Below are 13,244 nucleotides of genomic sequence, written 5' to 3'. Positions count from 1 at the left end.
TAGACCTTTACCCTACACCTGACGACAATGTAGGGCACATAGAATTATTATCTAGAGCTGCAGAGTATCATGGGGTACAATTAGATAAAGAATCCCTAGAAGAGGACTTCCTATTTGAAACCCTTAGTAGCTCACAAAGGTCCACTCACACTCTTCCTATGCTCAAAGGCATGATGAGACATGCTGACGATATTTTCAAAGACCCTGTTTGTGCTCACATTCTCACCCCTAGGATAGACAAAAGGTACAAACCTGCCCCATCAGATCCAGGTTTTATTAAAGGACAGTTACCACTGGACTCTTTAGTAGTCTCTGATGCCCGTAAATGGACCAGTTCAAAAACTTTAGGGGACGCCCCCCTCCAGACAAAGAGTCCAAACTGAGAGACGCCTCCGGTAAAAGGGTAGCCACCAATCACTCGCATATTGCCAGCACACAGGCCCTTCTAGCCCGGTATGATAGGGCACACTGGGACAAGATGGAGCAGTTGCTCCAATTTCTACCAAATGAGCAAAAGGCTAAAGCTCAAGACCTAGTCCAAGAAGGAAGGCTCATCTCAAATTCACCAATTAGGTGTGCTTTAGATGCTGCTGACACTGCAGCTAGAGCAATCCATACTAGTGTATTATTAAGGCGGCATGCATGGTTAAGGATCTCTGGATTTAAACCTAAAGTCCATCAATCCATTTTGAATACACCATTCGATAAACAGCATCTCTTTGGACCCGTTGTAGATACGTTCTTAGAAAAGACGAAAAATGATACAGAAGTAGCTAATTCTATGGGAGCCTTACAGTCTCCTAATCGTGGCTTCTTTTGCCGCTCCTTCTGTTGTGGGGGCTCCAAGACAATCTCTTCAGACACTACGTATGCACCCTACAAGGGCAACAATCAATCCTCCTCCTTTAGAGGCTTCTTTAGATGAGGGTAGAGGTAACAATGGCAAGGGTAGAGGTAAAGGTTCTGCAACACGTACCTCCCCCTCTCCTAACTGTGACTTGCCTACGCTTCCTCCCGATCATTTAACACCTGTCGGGGGACGTCTTTTACAATTCCTTCCCATTTGGCAATCGATAACTACAGACAAAAGGGTGCTAGGAATTATCCAACATGGTTATTCCCTGGAGCTTACCAACAATCCTCCAAAAGTTCTGCCACGTTCTCACAAAATGTTTCCAGAACATTTACATCTACTTCAGCAAGAGGTCCAGTCTCTCCTGTCCAAAGGAGCCAAAGAACCTGTGCCGTTACAACATCAAGGAACAGGTGTGTACTCCCTTTACTTTCTCTTCGCAAAAAAAAGGACGGCTTCCTGAGACCTATTCTAGACCTCAGAGAACTAAACCTCTACATGCTGTCATTGCATTTTCACATGGTAACACTTCAATAAGTGCTCCCACATTTACAGCAGGGCGATTTTATGTCTACTCTAGACTTAAAAGATGCATATTTCCATAATCCAATTCATATCCCGCTCATCGCAAATACCTCAGATTCATGATAGCTGGTCATCATTACCCATTCTAAGTACTCCTGTTTGGAGTCACCATTGCTCCCAGGGTATTTACCAAAAGTCTGGCAGTAGTCGCAGCACATCTAAGAAGACAACACATCCATGTCTTCCCATACCTGGACGACTGGCTTATCAAAACCAGCAATTACCAAATGTGTTTCCAACACACTCAAACCACTATTCACTTATTTCACCAACTAGGGTTCACAGTAAATGCGTTAAAGTCTCATCTACAGCCTTCCAACACGCAAACTTATCTGAGAGCCACAATAGATGCTCAGAAAGCTCTAGCCTCTCCCAATGCAGCCAGGATTCACAATGTTCAGTCCATTCTTAGTCAATTTCAGCCCATCCAGTCATTACAAGCGAAAGTATTCATTCAACTGCTAGGAATGATGGCATCTTGCATTATAATTGATCCCTAGCAAGACTTCAAGAATGCTTAGCAAGTCAGTGAAACCAATCGCAGGGTCAGTTGACCGATCTAGTGTTGGTAGATGGCCGCACCCATCGCATGCTAACAGCAGACGCATTGCTCACTGGTTGGGGCACTCACCTACAAACTCACACAATCCAAGGACTGTGGACTCTAAAGAACAAACGGCTCCACATAAATCACCCAGAGCAACTAGCAGTGTTTCTAGCGCTCTTATCCTTTTAATGTCACCTTATAGGCAAAACAGTCCTAGTCTGCACAGACAACATGACAGCTATGTATTGTATACAAAAACGGGGGGGGACACGCTCTCTCAAACTGTCACGCCTAGCATAGCCATTTGGAAATGGGCCAAGCATCACAAAATCTATCTCCTAGCAGAACATCTTCCAGTAGTAAACAATCAAATTGCTGAGCTTCGCAGCAGACGGAGACAGCAAATCCACAAGTGGGAACTTCATCCCCAGATTCTTCTTCCCTACTTTCAGGAATGGGGATTTCCTCACCTGTTCACCACAGTTCAAAATGCCCAAGCTTCACCTCCAGGTTCCCACACCCACTCCCCAAAGGCAATGCCCTATGGATGAACTGGTCAGAGATATTTGCCTACGCATTTCCGCCTCTCCTACTCATTCCATTAGTATTTATTTATTTATTTTTCACATTTATAGAGCGCACTGTTACCCTGAGGTGTCCTGGCGCTGATTAGTAGTTTGGAAGCTCAGACAATCATCCCTCAAACTCATTCTCATAGCTCCCACTTGGGCTATTCAACCTTGGTTCACTACCCTGCTAGAGCTCTCAATAGTTCCACACCAAAAGCTGCATCTCAACTCCAGTCTCCTCACTCAGAGCCATGGAGGAATCAGGCATCCAAATCCCAAGGAACTCAACCTGGCGATTTGGCTCCTGAAGTCAGAGTTTGGTTATTTACAATTACCACCAGACTGTATGAATATCCTAAAAGAAGCTAGGAAACCGCCTACTTGAGCATGTTATGCAGCAAAGTGGAAAAGATTTGTTATATACTGTAACAATATCAATCCCCTTGATGCTTCAGTGCAAAACATCATCTGTTCTCTTTTACACTTATAGCAAACTGGATTGGCCTACACATCCAATCTGATATAGACATCTAGCCGCAGATTCCTTAACTTAGAATATCCCCAGGCGTCAGACTGGATCCGGAAAGATTTTTGCAGCAGCACCTCTGCGCGCCACATGGCCCCGCCGTGACGTCAGCGTGGTCATATTAATCCCTCCTGGCACGCAGAAATCAGTTTTCCTTCTTTTCCATGTGCAACGCGGATCCGGAGTGAGTGGTTCCTCTGGCCTGTTTTCAGGCCCTTTTTCGACGCTTCGCGTCTGGAACAGTGTGCGATGCCCTCGGGCTTTAAATCCTGTACTTCCTGTTTGCGGCAAATTCCCGCAACGGACCCGCATCTTATCTGTATGTGGTGTCTGGGCGAGCACCACGACTCCACGGACTGCGACGCCTGCCAACACCTCAAGCTGAAGTCCCGACGAGAGCGCTGATGAAACTTATTTCGGCACGGCTGTCCCGGTCATAGTCGTCTCGTCCCCCGGCCTCTTCAACGCAGTTCGGCCGTCGTTCGCCCTCTGGGGCCCAGGGCCGTCGTTCACCACTTCTTGGTAAGTTGCGGCGCATGTCGCCGAGGTCCTCGACCTCACTTTCATCAGTTGTCAGGGGCACTGGTTCCAGGAACATTCCGGACGTGCGTCCCCAACAGTCGTTCCCCCTCTATCCACCCTGTCTGGGTGCGGGGGCGACTCGGGCCCAAATGGAGGCCTATGCCACAGCTTTGCAGGCCTCCCTTGGGTCCTCTCCCATCCCTGGGGCATCCTCGGGCCTCTGCTACCTGTGGGGTTCCCGACGGACTCGCCGGTGGGTTCGTCTCCGGCATCAAATGAGCCCTTGACCTCCAGGGATGTCGGAGATGTAGTATCGTCAGGACGTGGCCCAGCTGGGTCCCCCTCTACGATCCATATGGAGTCGTGAGGGTGCGGCCCCGCTGGGTTACCCTCTACGACCCATTGCACCCCTGCCGCGCCGCATAGTCCTGTGGGGCTCCCTGTGGCGTCGCAGGTGGTTGGTGGTGCTCAAAGCCTCGCTTTGTGCACGCCTCGGCTTTCTGGACAGGCGGCCGCCTGTCCGGAGCCGTGGTCAGCGCCATAGACTCGCCTCCCCGGCTCTGCCTCCGCATCTTTCTCCAGAGTCGGAGCCTGTTGTGGTTGAGGCTGAGTCTGCGCCAGTGCGGCTCCGGAGGCTTGCCTCCCCAGCTCCGGCTCTTTCTCCTTCTTCGGAAGGAGAGCTTGTCGCCTCCCCGGCTCTGCCTCCGCTTCTTCCTTCGGAGTTGGAGCCGGTTCTGGTTGAGGCTGAGTCGGCGCCAGTGCGGTGCCAGAGGCTTGCATCCCCGGCTCAGGCGCCTTCTCCTTCAGAAGGGGAGCTTATCGTGGATTAGGATCTGGAGTCGAGTCGGCGCTGGACAAAGCTCGATCGGCGCCTACTAAAGTAGTCTTGGCGCCGCATCGACGCTGGGTTGTTGACTCTTCTCCGGAAGCGTCCAGAGAGAGTTTGGCGTCGGCCTCACGCCCAGTGATGCCGGATGTATTCTTGCCTGTGCCTCCCTTAGAATATGTGGCTCCGGCAGGATCCCCACCTCCTCAAGAGCACCCACACCCGGCAGGCTCCTCGCCTCCTCAAGAGCCTCATCAGGATCCCCATTTGTCAATGGGGCTCCCCTCAGTTGGGCATTGGTCGCACCCTCACTGTCTTGGGAGGGTTAGCTTACAGCCCTCACCTACTGATGAGCTACTATCCCCTTCTCGGAGAGCTACCGAGGCTGGTGCGGATTTTCTCAGAGTGGTCTCTTTCACCACTCGGATTTGGAACATGCAACCCCCTTCGGCGCCCTTTTCTGTGGACCCTTTACTTGATATCCTTCACCGTGGGTCAGGGAATGTGGAGCCGTTTCTGCCCTCTGAAGCTTCTCTTTATGATGCCCTTTTGGGTACCTGGGTTCGGCCAGCTTCCGGTGACCTGGTGGCTCGTTCGGTCTTGCACCGTCACCGTTCTGCTCCACATGATCCGGTCTGCTTATTTGTGCATCCCGACGTGCAGGGGTTTGTTTTTCAAACTGCCTTCCCTTCCTTGCCCGGCTACTGCTTCCTCCCTCCCGGGAGTCCAGGTGGCTTGAGTCATGGGGTCGGAACATCTTTGCTCCTCTAGTGCTGCACTACAGTCACTAAATACAGTGTGTCCTGTCTCGGGCTACTTCTGCCCTTTGGGGGCTCTGCTGAGTCTTTGTTCTCCACCAGCACTGAAGGCGCTCGTAGTGACCTACTTCATCTTCCCTGGGATGGCCGTGACCTGGCTGAGTTTATGATCTGCTCCGCCTTGGATACTGCTGATTCCTTAGGCCAGGCTATGGCTGGTTTCAGTCGCCTTGCGGCGCCATGCCTGGTTACGGGATAGTCTTCCCAGAAAATATCCGGGTGAGTTTTGTTGATTTACCCTTTGGGGTTTTATTGTTTGATGCACACGCCAACTCGGCTGTTCAGCGCCTCCTTCCGGGCTTTTGCCCCCCCCCCCCCCCCCCCCCCCCCCCCCCTTAGTTCTCTGTTCCTCAGGCATTTGTTCTGGGGTAGTACCTCTTTTCATTTAGCATCCTTTTGATGCGTTATGTGTTTTAGGCTGATAGTAACCCTCAGGTCTTCCTTTCGCATGGTTGGGGGTGATTACTCTTTAATTTTCCATCCTGTGGCAGTGTTCCACAGCTTGTTCCTCTGACTGTGGCTTGTCCTAATAAACATGTTCCCCGTTGTTGGGGTGTGCATACTCCATGTGGGGTACTTGTTTGCTATTATACAGCTCTGTTTATGTCAACTGGGCCTATGAGTTCCTTTGGCCTCTAGGCGTTCTCTGGTGCTCTTATATGCTGTTGTACGGTGCTCAATGTTGTGCCATGGCGACATCTTCTATATGTCATGGGTCATCTTGCTTATTTGCTGCATTCTCCTCCTTCTGAGGTTTTCGGGGTGTTAATCACGCTTTAAAGGCAGTTTTCGTCTGCCATTACTGCACCAGGTGTGTTCCTCTACAACCATCTTGCATAGTTGTGGCTAGTTTACCAGTTTTTGCTATATATATCTGTAATTATGTATATACAAGTTCCATGGGTACTCTTCTTCCTAACTCTTCCCCTCTCTTCGAGGCTGCAAGGTCTGGTCCGAAGTCTCCATATTTCAGGGAGCTTTTCAGTGATACATGCGGCATTACCAATAAGGCCTTTTTTGCATTCCACCTACTGGGGTGGTTCCCCGGTTTTACACTGCTCCATTCTTCGTGTTCAGTTACTGAACGATTCTCTCTTCTGGACAAGGGTTACTTTCCTTCCAGTCGGAGGGTGTGGTCTGAAATTCTGCGATTATTTCTCCGTTTCTACGCCTTAGTACTTTGGTGCCTCTGCTGCACCTTCCTTCGGCTGTGCCTCTTTCTTAAGTTCACCCTATATTATATCAGCTGGGCATGCGGGACGGCTCTTCTACGTACAGTCGTCCTAGATCTACACCCTGCATATCTGTATTTCGCGTGTTGGTTCTCACCTTTGTTTCACCGATGCCTGGTCGAGCAGCCTTATGCTTATTTTAGCTACTCCACCTTATGGTCTCTGTGCCTATTTCTGTGGTGGCCTGCATCAGCGTGCTTAAGATTGTTACTGTTTGCCCCTGTTCCCCCTTTTGGGACTGGGTGTGCACTTGGCGTGTTTCTTGTCTCCGCCTGCAATTCTATAAACATTGCTGAATTCTCTCTCTTGACCTTTGGTTCTTGGCTGTAGCCTCTCCGGCCTTCCTTCCGTGAGCTAGCCTGGTAGGCTCTGGTTGCATCTCTTCATGTTTCTTCTCAACCTTTGGTCAGTGTTCACATAGTGCGCCATTACGCTGAGAGTGGTCCTTCTTCTTCTCTATTTCTTTTCTTCTGGTATATGGCTGGTGCTGTTTCTACCTCTCATGCTTATACAGGTATGGTGTAGCACCATTCTGACGTTTTTGGGATGTCTTGCATCCCGTTCTCTTTTGCTCTTCCGAGCTATTTGGGATGCTGTCTGGCTGTTCCGCCACAGCCTTCCCCATTGTCCGTCACTCTGTTGCCGGCTCAAATGCTTGGCGCTTTCTGTTGTTCTGTCGCAGACCCACCTCCCCTTTGGGGTATGGCTAAAGTATCTATTCTAAGTTAAGGAATCTGCGGCTAGCTGTCTCTATCAGATGTACGAGTCACTTACCTTCGGTAACTATGTATCTGGTAGAGACGTTGGCGAGCCGCAGATTCCTTAACACCCACCTAGCCTCCCGGTTCTGTGAGGACCTTGCCAAGTGGGGTTCTCCGCTGGCCTCTTTTTCAGTTGCCATTGGTATTTCTCTCACAGGTGCTCACATTGTTGCGTCCCTTTGAAATTTGCCATAATACAGCTGACTCCCTCTCAGGGGTTTCTTCCCTGTAAAATGATGCCTTTTGATTAACCTTCACCAGGAGATTCATCTTAATTTTCTTCCTCAATTGGCTCAGGGTTCTGGTCTCCTCTACAGTCGTCTTCTTTGGGGATCTGTTGACCTCTGTTTCAGACCTCCATTACTATAGGGGCACTGCCAGTCTTTTCATACCTTCCTGCGGTGGACTGTTCTCTCTGTTCTCCGTTCTTGCTAGACGACGACAGTTCTAAATGGTACTGACAGTCTATTTCTGTCATTTGAGATATTCTTCCCTTGTTGCACTAGGGAAGGGTCTTCGCTTAGCTTGCGGGGTTTTTTCTCACAGCTTTTCACTTATATGTAGGCAGTGTCTAATTCTGTCTTTTACAATGGTGTCTTGCACCATCCTCCTTTTTTATTCACGGATTTTCATCCCCAGCACACTCTTCCCATACTTTCACAGTTTTTTTGTTGGTGGCTCCGCGTTGTGTCACTGAAACGTTTCTCAGAAGAAAACTGACGTCAGCACGCCTGGAGGGACTTATATGACCTCGCTGACGTCACGTACGTGGAGGACGTCAGGACGGGGTCGTGTAGCGCCGTCCCCCGGCGCGCAGATGTGCTGCTGCAAAACAAAATTCTGGATCCAGTCTGATGCCTGGGGATATTCTAAGTTAAGGAATCTGCAGCTAGACAACGTCTCTACCAGATACATCGTTACGGAAGGTAAGTAACTCGTACTTCAAGTGCATTTAGCAGCAGTAGCTGTACAGTCAACACTTATCTTTATTTAGGGTACCAGTGATTAATGGAAAGACTAAAAATAGTAATACCCCCAAGAGCTCCACCTGCTCCAGTATGGAACTTGAACATAGTCCTTACCAGGCTAATGTGTCCACCCTTTGAACCAATGCACAAGTGTCAACTACAGTTTCTCTCATGGAAAGTTGCTTTTCTTATCACAATCACTTGTTTAAGGAGAGTTGGTGAACTCCAGGCACCAACTTTACAAGAGCCTTGCTTTCAACTTCACAAAGACAAAGTGGTACTTCAAACCAATCCCAAATTTCTTCCTAAAGTAGTTTCCGCTTTTCACATCAATCAGTCAATCAATCAGTTGAGTTACACATGTTCTTTACTCAACCTCATTCTGTAGCGGAACGAGCTACACTAAATGTTAGAAGAGCTCTACTATTCTATGTGGAAAGAACAAAAGATTTTCGTAAAACAGAACACCTTTTTGTTGCTTTTTCGCCACCACACTAGGGCAATCCCATTTCTAAATCAGGCATTGCAAGATGGATTGTGAAAGGTATCCAAACATGTTATGTGAAAGTGAAAAGAACCTTGACAATACCCCCAAGAGCGCATTCCACCCGCAAAAAAGGGCCTACTATGGCCTTCTTAAGGAATATTCCCCTAGCTGACATTTGTAAGGCAGCAACATGGTCTACACCGCACACATTCATCAAACACTATTGTGTAGATGTGTTAGCGAGGCAACAAGCTAATGTAGGCCTGGCAGTACTTAAAACACTTTTTCAAACAGCTGCAACTGCTACAGGTTAGCCACCGCTCTAGGAGTTACTGCTGTTATAGTCTATGCAAAGCATGTGATCTACAGCTCACATGCCTTGAACGGATAATGTTACTTACCCAGTAAGCATCTGTTCTTGGCATGTAGAGCTGTAGATTTACATGTACCCACCCGCCTCCCTGGGCACCTATACCTGTTGCAGTTTTTCCTACTTTACATACATATGCATGGGCATCTCTATTCTTCCTTTACTAACTCCATTCTCACCCTCTGCGGGAAAACAATCTAACAAGGGAGTCGATGCCTATGTGCACTATCACCGAAAGGAGGAGTCACCTACCTCGTGACTGGAAAGACTTCTTCGAAGAAAAACAAATTGCAAACATCCGGACCCAACACTAGATGGCAGGAGTGTGCAAAGCATGTGAATTTACAGCTCTACATGCCAAGAACAGATGCTTACTGGGTAGGTAACATTATCCTTTTATTTTTGTCTGTATTAATAGGTTATTCTTGAGATTTAGTGACTGTTGGAAATAGCACAGGTTTTTAAATCAATACATTTTTACACCTCCCTCTGTCTTATGCAGTGCTTAATTTGAGCCAGGGCTTTCTGGTACTAAGCACCAGCACTTAATTGGTTTGTGGTGCTTGGCACCCGCAACTAATTGTCCACACCATTCAAAACAGTCCACCACATGGTGGCGCTGCTTGCCTAATTTAGAGATGAGCAGAACAACGGTAGTTTAGGAATACAATATACATTAAAATTGCTAATACCTACCTCCCCAGCCAATCTTTAGCTTTGGGGACCTGGAATAATCTGAACTGTCGCATTTACATGCGAGAGAGATTGTTAGTAGTTGTTTTGGCTGCGATGGCAAGGGCGATGGGTGGTGCAAGCTGCAGCGGCTTCCTGGTGAGAGCCCTGGCACTTAATATTTTACTAATTAAGCACTGGTCTTATGTCAACCATTCTTCACTACTATATTCGATTCAGTTTGTCTTGTATGCAGCCAGATCGTTTAGCATGTTAACGGATTTGGCAAGGCAGATCTTGCTCAACTACATGACTTTTGAGCTGTTGCAGCACTAGTCTTCTAAAGCTAAATACTGTGACTAAATGCTTGAACCTTCATACATGATAATTTACATCTGTAGTAACTTGCCCTCAGCACTTTATCCTTCTGATGCACAATATAATCAAAGTTGAGTGTCTGAAGAATATTACTGGCTAAAGAAAATGTAATTAAGCAGTTTCTTGTTGAACTAAATAGAACATGTGTCAGCCTCTTGTTGGTTCTCCAGTTTCTATCATAAAGTCATGAATTGTTTCAAATCTGAGGATGACCTCAAACTTGGTTTCATCTATCTATTTAATGGTTCTCTTTTATTTTCAGGCCTATGAAAACTATTCTTTTGAAGAATTGCGCTTTGCATCGCCAACACCAAAGAGGTATCACAAATATATTCACTACGAAATCTAAACATCCCAATTAAAAACATTGTAATCAGTGCTTAATTTGAGCCTGTGCTCAGCACTGGCACTTAATTGGTTTCAGGTACTCGACATCGGCACCTAATTGTCAACACCATACTTAGAACAGTCTACCACATGGTGGTGCTGTTCACCTAATTTGGAGATTAGCAGAACAATGACTGTTGAGGGGTGCAATATACATTAAATAGTCCTAATACCTGCCTCCCTAGCCATTCCTTTAGCTTTGGGGACCTGGAACATTCTGAAATGTCGCATTTACATGCGAGACAGATGGTTAGTAGTTGTTTTGGCAGAGATGACAAGGGCTATAAGTGGTGCAAGCTGCAGTGGCTTCCTAGTCAGAGCCCTGGCACTTCATATTTTACAAATTAAGCACTGATTGTAATCCTTGTAATGTGCAATTGTTCATAACATTAAGATCTTAATAGCCTCATTAAGGTGGGAAGCTCTATAAATGATAAAGACAGTCAGTAGTTTATACTGACCTCTTTACATTTTTAATCACGTGTAGTCAGTTGGGTGGTGATTAATAGGTGTATGTCATTTTCCCTGATAACCAGGGAGTCTGAATATCGAGGTTGTTTTCACATGGACGGTACCTTAGGTGAATAATATCGGAGGTTTTCTAAACCAACCTACGTTTTCTTTTTCCTAGACCCAGTGAAAACATGTTAATTCGAGTCAACAATGATGGAACGTATTGCGCAAACTGGACTCCTGGAGCTGTTGGTCTTTACACCATTCATGTTACCATAGATGGAATTGAAATAGGTACCTGATTCATTAGTTATGTAATTGCATAATTTGTAAACACAAACTAAATTGTTTAATGATAAAGCTATTTCAGAAAAAGTCCAGCAAATCTGTTTTTAAACTCACAGCATTTTGGTTTTATTGACAAAGGTTATTGCCTGTTAAAATGTCTATGCATGTAACTACGTCTACTGCTGTAGTATTTGAAATCAATCATTAATTCCAACTGATCTAAAATGTCTCTTAACATCAGTAAAGGAAAGATATTGTACTACTTAAAGTTATTCTACATAAGGGCACTTGAATAAAGCAGTCATTGACACATCCCTTGAGGCTGATTTATGCATTAGGTATATAACCACTTCTTTGGGGACAGTATCTTCTTTCCTGTAAGTTTAAGGCTGTTGCCTCCCATACAAATGTGATGGCTTACAGTTATGCACAAATAAGTATCCATCAAATGTTGAAAGAAACCTTTTTGCTTAGAAATTAATGTCTTGTTCATACCAGAGTACACCATCTTTTTCATGACCTTGCTCATCCAGATTGCTATACTTTGATAGTCAATGTACAGTTTGAGTGAAAGCTAATTCCCTAGTGAGGTGTTGTGAGCAGGCACTTTTACAGCTCTTAACAGTACAATCAAGTATTGCACCTTTCTGATTTAGGTCAGTCTTTAACTTAGTGTAGTGTATTTCAATCAAAATATTTTTACGCAACACATTTCATTAGTAAATTGAACGTTTCCTGTGCCTTCATCTCTAGTGCTTTTCTCACAGTTATAACATTTACAATACTCTTTAGTATCTTCCAAATACAATCTGAAGAAAGGGAGTTCTTAAACTACATTAGCACATATCCATTGTTTTTGTTGTTACAACTATATCTGAAGCTAACTAGGTAGGATTGCATTTTAGAATTAGACATTTTTTTCTTAGTCTTCATAAATGCTGCTTATTGGTTGTCTCTGATGGGAACCCATTCCTATTTTCCACTTTCCTTGTGCATAAGTTGCATGTTGGGGAAAGCGGGTAGAAGTTTTACTTTAAGTTTGCGGAGGAAGGGTGTAGAATCAGCAACCACCTTTCAAAAATAATTAATATCACTCCTGAATTTGGTCAGGTGGCATGTATTCTCTCCTGTTTCCTGGTTTGAGTTAATGACACAGATTAGCTAGAAGAGTAATCTGTCATCTTATTTGATTTCACATTAATACCGTTCAGTTTATCTTGAGCACTTAAAATGGCAACACCTAGCTAAGAAACATTGAACCACTCTCATTCTCCTCCGGTGAGGGTTCAACACCGTTCTAACTTTACTGTGGTTTGGTATTCTGTCTTATTTGTACCCACAATTTATTTTGCAATTACTTTAAAATGAGGAGGGCTGACTAGGTTTCCTCTATTTTATAAACTAGTTACTGTTGCTCAGTAGCTTAAAGGACATATGCTAGGGTGCTTAACAATGCTGTAACGTACTTGGACTTTGTGTTACTTGAATGAAAGAGTTTATATAACAAATGTATTGCAGCAGCTGGATAAAAAAATATATTTTAACATACATGAATCCAGCAAACCCACTTTTCAAAAGTCTGAATACCACACAATATGGCAACCAACACAGCAGTTAGAACTCTACTGATTATCATTTCAATGCCTTTTCACTGTCCAGAGCAGTAGTGCTATCTCTGAGCACTTTTTCTTGCATAACAAACCAACAAGGCATGATCATAGGCACTTGGTGTCACAACTAGATTTAAAACGAAACATTTGATAACCACCTAAATGACGTTGCTTCGTAGAATATCAGTAGTTAAATACAAACAGACTAGGCCCTAAAGCATAACCTAATTATCGTGCTACCTTAAAACATGGTAATGTAATGAATGTACTGCACCAACTGACTACTTTCTAAAGAAGTTTGCTCAGCACTGGTAAAGATAGCAGATTCCTCACAAGTGAGGGAAATGTAGGAAGGGAATATTAATAATGTGGCCAGTGGTAACTCAGTACAG

The 13,244-nt window shown here is 45.5% G+C and overlaps 1 protein-coding gene across 15 annotated transcripts in view; it reads left to right on the top strand.

Moving 5' to 3' along the window:
- Positions 1-13,244, top strand: part of MYCBP2 (MYC binding protein 2) — a 1,771,217-nt gene that overhangs the window by 968,619 nt on the left and 789,354 nt on the right. For all 15 annotated transcript variants that reach the window (XM_085622060.1, XM_085622057.1, XM_085622054.1 and 12 more), the window contains 2 exons: positions 10,377-10,432; positions 11,133-11,248. In XM_085622060.1, the coding sequence (XP_085478186.1) occupies positions 10,377-10,432; positions 11,133-11,248 (172 nt within the window). The remainder of the gene's footprint in view (positions 1-10,376; positions 10,433-11,132; positions 11,249-13,244) is intronic.

The sequence above is a fragment of the Triturus cristatus genome, chromosome 8 (assembly GCF_964204655.1).
Source record: "Triturus cristatus chromosome 8, aTriCri1.1, whole genome shotgun sequence".
In the NCBI taxonomy this organism is placed as follows: domain Eukaryota; kingdom Metazoa; phylum Chordata; class Amphibia; order Caudata; family Salamandridae; genus Triturus; species Triturus cristatus.
This window is presented reverse-complemented; position numbering and strand designations above follow the sequence as displayed.